Below are 15,282 nucleotides of genomic sequence, written 5' to 3' on the forward strand. Positions count from 1 at the left end.
AAGTATTTGCAAAGACAAAACATTACTTGAAAGTACAAAGAGGAGACGCTTTGTGTGCAGTCACTGATTTGTCAGGTTATGTCACAACACTAAACTGCTTCCTGTGCATTGATAAACACGGTTAATAATCTATAAGTACTTCCTTAGTTGATGCTGACAATCTGCACATTTTGATATTGAGCATTTTACTTGCGATTTGAGTTTTTGTGACAGTTCTTCCAGAAATTAACTTTCGTTTATGCAGAATAATCACAATGCGCCAAAATGAGAGTGAACACTGAATCATACCGAATCAGAAACTTTGAGAATGATTTATTATTTATACAGATCGTACATATATTGTGAAACATCAAAGTGCAGAAGACAGATAAAATATCAATGAAATTTAACAATGAAAATTTGAATTACTGTCATCTGAATACCGTAAATTCCAGACTATAGAGTGCACCTGTATATATAAGCCTGTGTATATAAGCCACACCCTCTAATTTTAAAAAGATTCACATGTCCACATTGTAATATGAGATATCTACACAGAAAGATGTTACGTGTAAACACCGATGGTTTTAACTTAAATATCTATCAATAACGCACAAATACGTGGCGTAAATGCTTTTTTCGAACAGTGCCTGTAACACGGCTGGTTAAAAAAAAAGACTACCAGGAAAAGTCATTGATCGCATTCTTCATCTTCCTCCTGTGCACTAAAACCATCAAATTCACCTTCTTCAGTGTCCGAATTGAACAGCCTCAGAACTTCGTCACTCACTGCATCATATGCATTTCTTCGTTTGGAGTGTAAGTGTGTTTGATTTATCGTACAATTTCATTGGACCACTGTGAACTATTTGTTCATTTTATTGCTCTAATGTTACGAGGCAAAATGTTTTTGGCGGCATGGAAAAAAAGAAAAAAACATATTAGCTGCACCGTATTATAAGCCGCGGTGCTCTAAGCCAGAGAAAAAAGTAGCGGTTTATAGTCCGGAATTTACGGTAGTAACAATGTGCACAAAAAGTGGCGAAAAATACCATCTCACCTGGTTTCATATCTGCCACACCAGCAGCTACACTCTGTGATAAGTTAAATTAAGGTTCTCATAAGCTCTTTGACAGTGAAGTCAGCGAGGAAATGGTGGCTTACACACGTGTAACGTGCAGCTCGGCAGCTGGGAGGTTAAACTGTCAAACCTCAGAGTCTCATCCTGAGTATTTAAAGTGCAATGAGACAGGAAGCTTGAAATGAGCACAGCGGTCAGACCACGACACAGTTTGATCTGACAGAAATAAACTGTTTCCACCTTCATTATAGGCACAAGTCAAATCATATTTGTTTCACACAGTCACATAACATTTGTTTAGAAAAACTCTGCCTGAAAGAGAAAGAGTTGGGTGGTGACATGAATGTGTCCGAGGTGGCAGAACAACACAGCCGCCAAGTTTAAGAGCAAACACACACGTTTCACTCTGTGCTTTATATTTCAATACGTTGAGTAAATATATCTATGAAGATGATTTTAATGTTCTTGCAACTTTCCAGATGAGGACAGCTTTTTCTCACTTCTTTTCTTGGTCATTTCTTTCCTCTTTGGCCCTAAAATTTACAAAAGCCATAATTTTAACTTCCATCCATGCTGAATAATGTTTAGTTGACTTTAACTATATGAGAATAGCCCCACGCTGGTTTATACGTTTTAACAGTCTGGCCTTTAACAGATCTCCTCAGTTCAGATTTTAATCTTTAAATTCAGCTGAGTTAAAAAAATAAAATAAAATCAATCGATGATCGATGTAATTAAAACAGAACACTCTAAGGACTTTATTTTAGTCTTGACTCATTGTCTGACAAGCTTATAATAATTTATAATGGCTACATTTTGCATGCCTTTCTAACAGTCATCCAAATGGTAAAATGTTCACATTTCCAGGTCACCTGCTGTGTGTTGCTTCATAGTAGCCGTTCTCTTCCAGGAGCTCCTCGATGATTCCCTGAAAAGGAATGTTTGAGGAGGAAGTCACTTCCCTGGCAGCACACATGCCATTCACACAACCAGGAAGTGTAGATTAAACCACTTTCTTCCAAAATTAGACTTATTAGACTGATTTAGTTAGCGCCTGTAACAAAACAGTACAAATCTGTAGAATCTAACACTTTAGAGGATTAAGGACAGGTATTCCTGATTTCCTGGTTTTAATAGCACAAAGATTGCAAAGATTTAGGTGAAGCTACAGTCATTGTTCAGTTAGCTTAGCTTTAAAAAAAAGAGCCATCAACGTGCCATTAATCGACCAATGAAAAAGTCAAATGAGAAATGTGTTAAGATTTAATTTGAAAGAATTCTCATTATCTGCTCTGAGAAAGCTGACCTGCATTTGCTGATATGTAACTCCATCTTTAAGATTCCCATCAGCTGTCAGAAAAAACAAGCATTAGAATTCAATTACAACTTTTGAGAACATTTCTATATACTCAACAACCAGAACCAAACTATCCAAGAATAAATCAGATTACATCCGTGTGTTCACATAAATGTATGCATGGACAGCTCCACCTAACAGCTTGCAGCCTTTTCGTACCAGATATGTCAGCTCAAGCTGTGGCAGTGGAACTCTACCTGTGCTATCGGCAGTATGAGGGTCTCCCGGGAAGTGGTGCACCAGGGGCCACCAGTCTGAGCTGGCTGAGCTCAACTCCATCAGCTCTGGAGAAGCCTGGAGGAGCTGAGAGGAAAGAAAACTCCTGGTTTAATTATTTGCTACAAATCAAACTGGTGAGATGTTGAGTGACCAGACAAATCCTGCCGGTTTTTCTTACGTCATCTGAGAAAAGCAGAGGGCTGAAACACCCGTTCAATTCTGCTGCTGTTCATCATAAAAGGTGTTACAGACATAGTTGTGAGTGCTGACTATTTCTATCATCATTTTGTGATTGCTGGGTCAGAACTAAACACAGGTTATAGGCATTTTGAGTTGAGTTTTAAGTATGTTCTTATATGCTGTTTCAATGAACGTGTAGTTTTCAAGCGATTAGATGTTAAATACTGAGATGATCTGTAGATTTATTTTGTGATTTAAAATACATTTTGAGTATTGGCCAAAGCCAGTGGGACTAAGAGGATAAAATAACAAATCTTTTGTATCTTAAGACAGTTAACTGACTAAATAAATTACAGGAATACTATTAATTTAACCACACAGACCACAGTTAAAGCAGAAACAGTCTGTTAACCAATAAATCAGTTTATCTTTCTTTTCCAAGCAAAGTCCACCAAACATTTCACAGTTTTGGCCATCTATAGTTTTTCTGCATCTTCAAATCATTTCAAACACATATTGCACTGCATATACTTTCAGTATTTTTAAGTTATTCAGCTGTACACAACAGGTACAAGAGCTTGTTTGCTTCTTAATCATTACTGTTGTAATGATTAAGTCCTCGGGTCCTCTTTCGAGGAAGAAGCAAAATGTTAGTCACAGCTGGGCAAGCCTACAAACAATGCTGTCCAGTCAACATTTATTTTCTTTGTAATCGAACAGAGAAATGAACTTTTAAATGTTATCCTTCCAGTTTTCTTGAGCTTAATACGTAAACATTTATTAGTAATGTAGCTACAGCTTCTTAAACTTCTTTATGTTTGGTACTGATGTCTGCAGAATTCGGAGCAGAAGTTCAGTGATAGCAGCAGACGCAGAGGTTACAGGACTCATGATCTGACAATGGGGCTCATACAGAGAGAAGAAAGCAACATTTTATATACAGCAGGGATGTCCACATCTGGTCCTCAAGGGCCGCTGTCCTACAGGTTTTAGATGCTTCCCTGCTTCAACGCACCTGATTCAGATTAAATGGGTCTCTTCAAAAGATTGTTACGTTCTGCATAAGCCTACTAATGATGAACTGATCTGAATCAGGTGTGTTGAAGCAGGGAAACATCTAAAACCTGCAGAACAGCGCCCTTCGAGGACCGGATGTGGATATCCCTGGCTTAAACGATATCTTGCTGAACTGCTTTTAAATTTTGGTCAGGTTTATCTTATCACATTGTCCACCACATATCTAATTCTGCTATCATTAAGTGCCATTCAAACTTGTGATTTGACTCTTCAAACCTTGCTGAGCTCCACTTTCAGGTTGTATGGATTGCTGTCAAGGTGAAAGAGGGACTTTTTAAATCTCTCAATGAGGCATCGTTTGATGTTGAAGTGCGGAGCTGGTGGAAGCTGGAAATTTAATAAAGGCGTGTTAGTACTGAAACAATGATTGAAGGTTGCAAGACAAATAAAAACAAAACATCATCCAGAGTGACGTAATGTGATGATAAAAACCTGATGTACCAACCAAATCCCCAACATGACTGTTTGTTGTGACTGCAGTACATTTCTTGACTCTAATAAGATTAAAGAAAAACTGCAGTACTTGAGTGATGCTGATGATTTTGTGCAGCTGCAGGAGAAGTCTCTGGATGGGATCATCTATTTGTCGAAGCTTCTTCTGGGACACGCAGATCCCTGAGGACACTGAGGTAAGAGCAAAACCACACACACACTTACTAACTGACATCTAAATAAACAAGACAAACACCGTTTGTTTGAGACTTTTACAGTATGACATGCAAAATGTCTGTTAGTTCTGTCTGAAAATATCTCATCAGCAGATTTAAAAGCAGATGTTGAAGCAGTACCTGGTCTTGGTTTAATCTTTGAAGCAGCAAAATCCCCACTGGGAAAAAGGGGAAATGAGAAAGGCAGGTCAGGAGGTTTTTATCTGTATAACTGTCCAGCAACATGCATCTGAAACTGTGTTCTTCAAACTAAATTGTTCATAATCCAAACATATCAAACGCTGTAAGAGCTATTGTCACTTACTGGGCTGGCAAATGATCAGGTGTGACACCGGGCTTCAAGACTTGAAATGAAGCAAAAAGGTAACAGAATAAAGCTCAGGTTAGTGTGAGTGAGCAATATTCACAACAACCAACTCTTAAAAACTGAAACAATAAGTAAATAGAAAGAAATAAGCCTGAAAGACAACCAAAGCTGAGGCGTCCACAAGCAAAATAAACATTCCTGTGAAAGTTTGCAATATCATGAAGATATTCATTTCTAATCATGAACATTTTTTTAGCCTTAATAGAACTAACCATAATATTTTCCCATAAAAGCACCAGAGCTGTTTTTGGCATCGGGCAGTTCAACACCTTCAGTGACATCATCTAACAACACATTTACAAGCTTTCGTTTTGGGTTGACAGTCTTTCACCGTGTTAACCCCTGAACACTATGAAACTGTCACCTTGATTGATTCCCTGCTCGCTGTCATTTGAACTGCAGGCTGCTGAGGGATGTTGAGCCTGGGATTCAGTCTCCATGAGAGGTTTTTCCTGCAAAATGTGCAACTCCTTTAAAAAGTGTCCCAACATTTTAATACAGAAACCTTTTTATACAACAATTATAATCTGAATAGTCCATTCAGAGTTTCAGAACCTGAGTTTACCTGGTTATAGTGACAGCAGTTCATCCTGCTTTTGTGTCTTTCCAGGAAGTACTTCTGCGCCCGCTTCCTGTCTCTCTCAGCTTTTCGTTCCAGTGCATTCTGGGAAGTGTAAAGTCCGTCCATGAGGCTCATCATGAGGTCAGAGATCCTGGAGCTGACCGCTACAATGTCCGGCCGCTGATCTGCATCTGGACTCAAACACCTTGATAAAAGAGTTTGTGATTAACAACAACACATAAGATTGATTTTCTGCCGGAAATGAAGTCTCACCATCTGATCATGTCTGTGACTCTCTCTGAGAGGGCTCCTTCTTGAACTGGCTCATAGATGGCTTCGACAATCTGTCAGCACACGATGAGAGAAAAAGAGAAATTATTAATGGCAAAAAAACAACACTGGAAGGCAGGAGTCTTTTGTGTGTTCATACAACCTTGCTTGCCAGTGACAGCATGTTGCTGCTGTAGAACGGAGGCTGTAAAGTAGCCATCTGATAGAGGATGCAGCCCAAAGCCCAGATGTCAGCTTTCTCTCCATACGGCTCATTTTTCACCACCTCCGGACTAACAACATGCACACGAGACACTTAAACACGTGCAAGTAGTCTCTTAAAATCCATCACTCATTAACCAAGATCTAATATCTATCACCTGAAACATCCCAGGTTGAACAGACAAATAGAAGGACTAACTGTCCATTGTGAGTCTGACAGTGTTGCAGAAGTTCAACCTCTAACCATCACTGTAACAAAGTCAATATGAGACCATTGTAGTATCTAACTTTCACCTGAACAGTTCGGGGCAGAATCATCGGTGCCCGAAGAGCTATATTTTGGTTTCCACTGTCAAAGTATTATCCAAGAAAGGTTCTAACACATGAAGGTCTTTTCTTTGGAGCTCTACTCAGTTCACAGAGTGGAGCGTGTGGAAAGAACTGAAACCACCACTACAGACTGCTCCAGATTGGAATGAAGCTCATTAGATGTGTTTGTGGTGCTTTTTTCCACAATCTATTAAAAGACTGTCTGCCATAGTTGAATAACTTAAGATCCTTTCATATTAGTGTTGCAGCTTCATCTTCATCTTGACTAATTTTCTTACCAGGAGTAAAGGATGGTGCCGACCACTGACGTTAGTTTGCTGTTCTCCTGTTTCTGCTTGGCGAGGCCAAAGTCAGCTTCAGGCAAAGGAAAAGCGCATTTTTAACTTCAGCGAAAGATCTGAACGTACATGTGATGTGGGAAACTGTGAATACGGACGCACTGATGGTGACTTTGTCTTGCTCCCCCAGCATGATGTTGTTTGGTGAGAGGTCGCGGTGGACTATCCTTTTCTCCTTGTGCAGATACCTCAGTGCCAGACACATCTGAAAGGACAAAGAGAAAATAAATCAGTTTGGATCTGAAGTACTGAAAGGACTTGGAAATTATCCACATCCACCTTTTATTTAAAGCTAATGTGCAACGAGCACATAGAGAAAAAACAAGCAGAAATTATCCACTGCTCATTTTTATCTTAGAATATACAGAATATATAGTACTGCACCAAAGTGTTGAACTGCCCCTAATTTCTTTATGTGTTGTCAGGAAAAGTTGCAGCTATTTAGTAAAACATGTTAAAACATAAATAGAAATACAGTATCTAGGGCAAAATCAGAGTTTGTACGAGTCTAACGAGCTTGAAAGTGAATATTTGGTCTATTCTCCAACACAGCCTGAACCCTCTGAGACAAGCTTTCTGTCATTTCTTCAAGTAGTCTTCAGGAATAGTTCTCCAGGCTTCTTGAAGGACATCCCAAAGCTCTTCTTTGGATGTTGGCTGCCTTTTGTTCCGTTCTCTGTCAGATGATCCCACACTGCTTCAATAATGTTGAGGTCCGGGCTCTGGGGAGGATTCATCCCTCCATAAGACCTGTTGCCACTGATTTTCAGTCCACTTCTTGTGTCATTTGGAATACCTTAGCCAATCAGTATTCCGTGTTTTATAATACCTAAAATATTATTACAGTTACTGCTACAAGTGGGCAAGTGATACTTAATTGAGCGTCTATATTTTATCATGCAACATTTGTCAGGACTATCCAACTAAAACAAAGTTGATATTTCTTGACACTGTGAAAATCCATGTAAAACCAGTACTTCATCAGTTAAAGGTTTACCTTTCTAAGAGGACAAAGTTCACTAGTTGTACCTGAATGAATACATTCCAAATTCTGTCCTCAGTGAACTGCTGTTGCTTCTCCTTCAACGAGTTAAAATGCTCAGCCAGCGGCACTCCCTCAATCAGCTCCATCACAATGTAAAGCTTCTCTCCTAAAATGGAGAGCGTGATTGGGATTTTTGTTTCCTTATTCACAATTCACAGGCGCTTGAAATAAATGTGTCATCCTCACCTTCCAAAAATGTTTTGTAATATTTAACAATGTTAGGGTGCGTCATCTAAAGAGGAAGAAGAACAGACAACATATTACCCACACAAAATATTCAGACAGCATGACATTAAATTCACTATGAGAAGAACTGAGCAGCGTGCCTGCTCTTTGATGATCGTGAGCTCAGAGATGATTTTCTCCACGTTGCTGTCTCTGGACTTTTTGTCTTTGCCAAACGCTGGGTTGTGCAGGTTAACCTCCTTTAGAGCCAGAAGGTTCTGGCCACTCTGCTTTTGGACCTACCATTGAGAGTATATTAACTAAAATCAGTAAAAGTATGTCAAATTAGTCAAAACTACACTACAGGTAATTAATTCTGCCAGGTTTAAGGGTGTTCATTTCACCTTAAAGACACTTCCAAAGGCTCCTGTGCCCAGATGCTCCATTACGGAGTAACCGTTGATCACTCTGACGGGAGGCCGGTTCTGATCCACAGCCTCAATGTTCTCTCTCAGACTGTCCAGTTCCTCTTCCTGCGTTGAAAATGCAATATATATCATCATGGTCATTGCGCTTAATCTGTCCATACACTCAGATATAACAGCCCAACACCAAACAAGCACACAAATCCATTTAGAAGCTGTTTTCTTACAGTGAAAAGGGAAATTTTGGTTTGCAACCCCTCATAGGCTGTGAGGTCCCGCACATAGTGTCCAACATCAATAAACAACTCAAAGAGCTCTGTGGGAAAGAGTCTGAAATGGGAAAAGAGTTGCAGTGGAAATCTCAAGTGAGATTTTTGTCAAACATCCAAGAGCAGCCAATTTTGATTTACGAATGACGTGAAAGTGAAGTTACACTTTTGTTTTTGTTGTATCTTAGAGGTTTTTAAATGTGTTGTATCACCTTTTAAACAGATGTCTGCTTCTTTCAACACTAAAAAGAAAGCGGAGCGTCCGGAATGCATAGCACTGCCAAAACAGAAGAACAAACGCTTTATTTTCTGACAATAATGCACTTTTATTCATATTATTCTATGATTTAATACATGGATAGGGCTAATACCTGCAAAGAAGTCACCTTTGGTCCGGAGTTATGTGGTAAAATTAATTTAGCAATTATAAAGATGCCATTTTCCTAAGATAAGAAAGTCAAAATTAACTGATTTACATTACAGAAACTACCACATGCTCGTCAAGTAAAGACTATTTACCTGCACAATATGGTGAGCAGATGTGTCATCTAGACTCATCTCAGTCAGTGCTGTACAGCAGGCTGAAAAATGAATTACAGGGAACATCACTCATTAACAAAACTCATACATGTAACATTCCAGGTGCAGAAAGATGTGAATATCTAGAAAACTCTCCCACAGTCACAGGACAGAACTAAGACTGGAAACACTGATGCTTTTGAAATGTAAGCTTTCTTTTTTTTAACACTTTTTGGAGGAAACATGGTGTCCTTCTTTGTACAACTTTGTGCATTTTTTAAAATCCAAATGAGCTGCAGTGTATTGCAGTCTCATCAGAGACTCAGAGACAGGAAATTTACAACCACTTCCTCTGAAATTAAAGATACACTTAGTCAAGTCTCAGTGCTCTTAACTGCCTCACTTCAGGGAAAATCTGTTTACATTCTCAGTAACTGATAAGACTCTTCCACAGAGGAAATTCTCTTTTTTGTGCAGAGGCAAGCTACAGTAAACATTTACTGCTTTTTTACATCATTTTACAACATTACCTGCACAAAAATGTATGGGATGATTTTAACATAACAAACCTTTGAGAAAATACATTATTGTTATCAAAAATGCGAGATGCCATGGAAGGTTAAGTTGCTAACCTGACATCAGGGCCAGAGTGTGGTCAGACTCCTCCAATGGGCCGACATCGTCTCTCATGTGCTCCCTCAGGATGCGACCGGCAGAGTTAGCACTGGAGAGTGTCTCAGTGGATGTGTGGTCAGAGACATACTGCCTGTTACTGAAAGAGTTAGGTTGGCCATGTATAGCACACTGATAATGTTACTAATGGCATGGCCCTGTCATTTTTTAAGCTTCACAACAAAGTTTTGTCATAGAAGATGGTGGCCGACTACAGCTGAAACTTTCACACTAAGCTACAGAAATGTTGATCGCACGGATGAAACTGAATAAATGAAACTGAAACCAAGAACATGCAGATACAGCAGTTACAAGAGCCTGCAGTCGGGGCACACTGTGGGCACATCCTGGCAGATTTATTGTAGTTATTTTGAATTTTGAGGCTGACTTTCCAAATTGATGTTTTCATAATGATGATAACTCCCGGATTTCAGTCAATTAGGTCTTGACTTCTGCTCAGTTTTGTTCTTCCTTCCTGTGAGTCCTGCAACATTATGGCATTGCAGCCATTGTTGTTAGACTCACAAATCACCTAAGTATGGACAGAAAAGTATGTTCTGTTGCTGCAGGAAAAGTTTTGGTTGAAATGCACTGCAATAAAATAAATACAGAGGCTTTCACTACAGCTGCATAAAACCAACTGAACTCATATGGTGCAGTATAATTTAAATATCAAATATGCTTACTCTTTGAGCAGCCAGAGGAGCTGCTGCACTCCACCCCAGCTTCGGATCTCTGTCCTCGTGTCAGGATCCTCGCAGAGCTGGACCAGGACCCAGGTGACACTCCAGAGCAGCTTGAGGTGACGGCCGTGCAGCAGGCTCAGCAGCACCGGCACTCCTTCCAGCTCCTTCACCTGACCCCTCACATGCTGCACCGGCGACAGGAGCCTCAGCAGCTCGGCACTCATCCTGGATGATGTTTAAACATTGTATTATGTGGGTCATATATATGTTCATAATTCTGCTCTGTCAGAGCAAATGCTTAAAAAAGATTTTCAAAAATAATCACAACAACTAAGACAAAATATTTTACTTAACAGTGTAAGAGCAACGAACAAGTTAGTGGTTTCTAACCTCTTTGACAGCAGGTCATAGTCCTGCAGTATGATAAGGAGGCTCGCTACTATGGGCAGTTCCCCAATCTCCTCCTTGTACTCGGGGCTGCAGAAAAAAATATTTCAACATATCAAATGATATGCGGGTTTAATACCTTTGTTTAAACATTACTCACCTCTCAGCCAAAGCGATGAGTGCCAGCAGAGCTCCCAGTAACACATCGCTGTCTGATGTGGCCAGGAGCTTCACCAGGGTCTAAAGAAAATCCAAAGTTGCAATTTGCTTTCCACAATGTTTAATCATTTAATGATAATGAAGTATGCGTAGGCCAATGTTGACTGCACTTATACTTTCACACATCTCTGTTGCTACAAGGACACCAAGAGTCCTTATAAATGTCCTTATATGTGTTGTGTAATCTTGCTATTTTGTCCTAGATGCTGCAAAGTTCATTATGGTCCAAAATATGAAAGCGTCAGATAAAACAAATATTAACAATGAACATTCAGGTATTCTCAGAGTTAAGTTGGTGTGTATGGTAGTCTCACAAAAATCTAACAGTGAAACAAATTTGATCGGAGAAATATAAGAATAGTCCAAGAGCTGTCTAAATGGAAAAAAATCTCTTTGTATGAAACATAAATGTGTTTAATTAATTGTTTTTGACAGAATTGAATGTTTCTCATGAACATTTATGTCAAATGTTGGTGCCACAAAGACATTTAGAGGTTAACAGACAGAATTAAATCTCCTCATCTGCTTACTTAACTGAAATACAGTTTTAGATATATTCTGATATATACTGCTTTGAATGATGGTTTCATGGGCAGATGATTAACTGTCAGACTGTACTACTATTAAAAGGGAAAAAAATCATAAAAATCACAATAGTGGGACAAATGAATACAAACTGTAAAGACTGATAATGTACATTTGTACAAATGTAACAATATATGAACAATAAATAAATACATTGCTCTTATGTAAAGTTACCTGTAATCTATAATTCCACAAAAAACATTGCCCTCCGTTGTATTTAATTCAAGCATGAAAATGATTTGCAAACAGACAGGTAATCCTATCATTTATTCACCGTGTGAGCGCCACTCTCGATGACCCAGCCCCTCTGATTTTCAGTGGCAGACAGCTTCTGAAACATGTCTGAAAAATGATTAGAAATGCCACCGCTGATAAGGACGAACACATCTCCTGTTATCAGTGTCGTTCCATCATACTACAGATTACTCACAGGTCATTGTAACAAGCTTCTGTGTTGCAAACGCCTGCTCACCACAAAATATGTACTTGTCAGTGACAGACTCCATATACTGTGGAGAAACAGAAGTGGAATGAAGGTGGTGTGTGATATAAACGAATGTATGTTGTGTTTAAACATATGGATGAAATCTAAGTATATTTACCCTGGCAAGTAAACTGATGCCTTGCAGCTGATGAAGAATTTTCTAAAGAAAAGTCATGAAATGGAACAACTGTTGTATTTGTACAGTGAAAGTATTCATTAATTACATAATAAGCACTATAAATAAAAAATACTTTTTCAGCTTGTACCTGATGGTTGGAATCTCGGATCAATAATCGTAGGCAGATGAGAACTCTAAGGACTGATTCAGATGGTGCATGGTCAATCCATTCACTGTCAAAGTAGAAAACACTGTCAATAATGTAAGCCTCATCTATCACAAGAGAAGAAAGCCGAAGTACTTCCAGGATAATTTACCTGCAGAGCCGATTCTTGACCAGAGAGGTAAGAATGTCAGAGAACAGTTTACTGAGAGGGTGACTGCTGAAACATCTTTGGTCTTTGTGTGTTATGCTGGAAAATGAAAGTATCTGTAATTAACTTTAAAAAAACTACAGACTGTTTGTGATTCTTCCAAGAAACAGTAAGTATTCAGCCTCCAACATCATTAATTAACTTAAAAAGAGCTCAAAAAGTTATCATCAGTGACATCTGCAATACTATAGAGATGTTTTGTTGACAAATAATTGCATTGTGTGCGGTGGACAGAGGAGAAGGACTTTGATTTGTTAGTCGCATTTGAGGGTTTAGAAATAAAAACTGTTAAAAATGACAAGCTACTTTTCCAGTGTCCAGATTCTGACACTGGACAATCTTTTTTACTCACACTCTGGTCAGATACAATCAAAAATCTTATCTGTTTTAGAGCATTTAACCGAGTAAGCTTCGTTTAGCATTTGTTGTTATTAATAAACAGTAAATATTCTAGCTTGATTAAATACCTGAGCTGTCACTTGTAAAGTGTTTTAATTATTAATTCTCAAAGAAAGACAGACAAATTGTATCACCACTCTGTGAGAAACTGTGTTGGAAAATATTTAAACAATTTCATGACTATTTTCAAGGCAAATATTGCAAAACTTTATGGATTTCATTGTTTACAGTACAGGGCTCGGGAGGAATTTCTGTATGTAAGACACAAGGCTGAACACTAGCATTGAATCTTATAATTGAGAGGTAAAGCCAGCATGTGGGATGACATGAAGTAACAAAAAACTTCAACATTATGTACAGCTTTTGGAGCAATATACACTGCCATCCAGGCACTTTTTTTCATTTAAGCAAGACAATGCTAAATCACATTCTGCACATTTAACAACATTGTGGCTCTGTAGTAGAAGAGTTCAGGCCTGCCTAAAGACCAGACCAGAGTGGAGTGAAGTTATCTCAGAGGTACACACGTCCCAGTTTTTTTTTTTTGCCATCAAATTCGTTATTTTCATATATTTCTAGAATGGCAGCACATGAGTGGCAGCCTCACTGTCTTTCTTTTCTTGAGATTTTATAATGAGAATTTTTCTGTGAAAACACTGATGGTTGAAGCATTTTTTATTCTGGTTTGGATGCTGTGCTCCTGGAATGATTTCTGCTGGTAATTCTGGTACGCACGTACTTACCTTACTTACCTAACCCTAACCCTGTTTTGATGCTTAATGTGAAAATGTTGCATGTGAAAAGCACTTGTTGAGCTTTCAAAGGTTTCCAGTTCATGTCTAGGATACAGAAACAAAAGAGTGGGAAGTTTAAACCACTTCATTCATTGATTGTTATGAGAAACTGTGAAGGACTGGCAGCCTGTCCAGGTGTACCCTGCCTCTCGTCCAATGACAACTGTGATACAAGTAAATAATTTCAAGTAATTTTCAGGTTAACTCTAATATGATATAATAAATTCTCTAAGAAGATGAACCTGAATTTTTCCAGTTCTGCCTCTTCATCGCTGATGTCTTTGTCACTCATGTGTTTACTGGTGTGTTTTGGAGGATGTGGGGAGCTGCTGGCTCGACTGCTGCAGGCTTTACGGTGCCTCAGCACTGCCACCTGTAACACAAGGAGTCTCAGACAACAACCTTTCACACTGGTTTGACTGAAGAAATATGAGCTAGTATGTATAGTCTCAAAATGTCTCGACACACTGCCTTAGTGTGTCCTCATATGTTATTGTTCACCTCTTGTCTGGGACTGCTTTTGGCAAGTAGGGACAGGAGTCTCTTGAGATCATAAGATGCCCTAAAAAACAGGCTTATCAGGTGGTTTCTTTAAGTCACGTCAGGGAGATGAGTTTTAAATTGTGTAATACACATTTAGCAATCTTTAAAAAGGAGATAACCCAGCTTACTTGTTGTGGATTCCTTTGGACTTCAAAGGCAATTTTTCTTCTTGTCTCACTCTCTTAACTGACATTTTCAGTATACACCCTTTCCATTTTTCACGAAGGACCTGCAAGAAGTTGAAGCACATATTTACATTTAACCTCAGATAATCAAAATAACTCATCGGAGGAAATTCTTTAAAGTAATTTCAGAGAAAACAAGGCTAGCCTACCGTGCTGCCATTTGTGAACTAAAAACACAGGATAAGTGTCTTACCTGTTTTTCCTGCCTCGCAGTAGCAGTAGACAGCTAATTAAGATAATTAAAATAGCTAAATACCAACGCCGCCTCTTTAAATGTGCTCAGTCGGGAGTACAGGTGATATAATTGTTATTCGCGCAACAAAAGACACCCGGACATTTGTAAATGAGAAAACGCAATATTAATTTCCCTGCATATCCAGTCCGAGCAAGCAGTATTGTGCAGTCTGGGTTGCCATGGATGCAACTGACGCTGTTTGCTGTGTGTGACTATTTGACCATTTTTACATTACAGGGACTTTGTTTCTCTACTTGAATGCTGTAGTTTACACTGACGTTGAGTTTAACAACTTGTCAAACACAATAACAAAAACATGCATGCTGCATATAACTGCAAATTAAGTAAATGTCAATTAATTACTAAATTCGACACTTGCATTTATAACTAAATTGTATTTTTTAATAAAAGAGAGCCGAAGTTAAAATCAGTTTTAACATTATAGAAAGGAAACTGTTCCTTTTTGTCAAAAATGTATTATCTCTTTTACGGTCGTGGTTGCTTATTCTCGTGAGACCAAGTTGTTAC

At 38.7% G+C, this 15,282-nt stretch overlaps 1 protein-coding gene across 1 annotated transcript; it reads right to left on the reverse strand.

Annotated features, from left to right (window-relative positions):
• Positions 1-610: 610 nt before the first annotated feature.
• nek10 (NIMA-related kinase 10) lies at positions 611-14,584 on the reverse strand. The gene is made up of 33 exons (XM_072393399.1): positions 14,463-14,584; positions 14,293-14,353; positions 14,034-14,164; positions 12,542-12,637; positions 12,373-12,457; positions 12,225-12,266; positions 12,053-12,131; positions 11,897-11,964; positions 10,979-11,058; positions 10,822-10,908; positions 10,432-10,656; positions 9,706-9,839; positions 9,074-9,135; positions 8,926-8,997; positions 8,767-8,831; positions 8,513-8,615; positions 8,265-8,393; positions 8,022-8,159; positions 7,882-7,927; positions 7,680-7,801; positions 6,753-6,855; positions 6,591-6,666; positions 5,924-6,053; positions 5,764-5,834; positions 5,494-5,695; positions 5,293-5,380; positions 4,866-4,905; positions 4,682-4,719; positions 4,417-4,517; positions 4,110-4,220; positions 2,615-2,720; positions 2,367-2,410; positions 611-1,988 (listed from the first exon to the last, which is right to left on the reverse strand). The coding sequence occupies exons 1-33, from the start codon at positions 14,582-14,584 to the stop codon at positions 1,929-1,931; spliced, it is 3,117 nt and encodes a 1,038-aa protein (XP_072249500.1). The 3' UTR covers positions 611-1,928.
• Between the last annotated feature and the right edge of the window lie 698 nt (positions 14,585-15,282).

This window comes from Leuresthes tenuis, unplaced genomic scaffold, assembly GCF_036924035.1.
Source record: "Leuresthes tenuis unplaced genomic scaffold, fLeuTen1.0.hap1 SCAF_10, whole genome shotgun sequence".
Taxonomy (NCBI): domain Eukaryota; kingdom Metazoa; phylum Chordata; class Actinopteri; order Atheriniformes; family Atherinopsidae; genus Leuresthes; species Leuresthes tenuis.

Bases quoted from the DNA above. Each gene is read 5' to 3' on its own strand.
- nek10 (XM_072393399.1), bottom strand. From the start codon at position 14,584: ATGTGCTTCAACTTCTTGCAGGTCCTTCGTGAAAAATGGAAAGGGTGT. The intron at 8,616-8,766 runs GTGATACAACAC...TTCCCATTTCAG, and splicing joins AGCAGACATCTGTTTAAAAG to ACTCTTTCCCACAGAGCTCT. The intron at 6,667-6,752 runs GTGCGTCCGTAT...CTTTGCCTGAAG, and splicing joins GCAAGACAAAGTCACCATCA to CTGACTTTGGCCTCGCCAAG.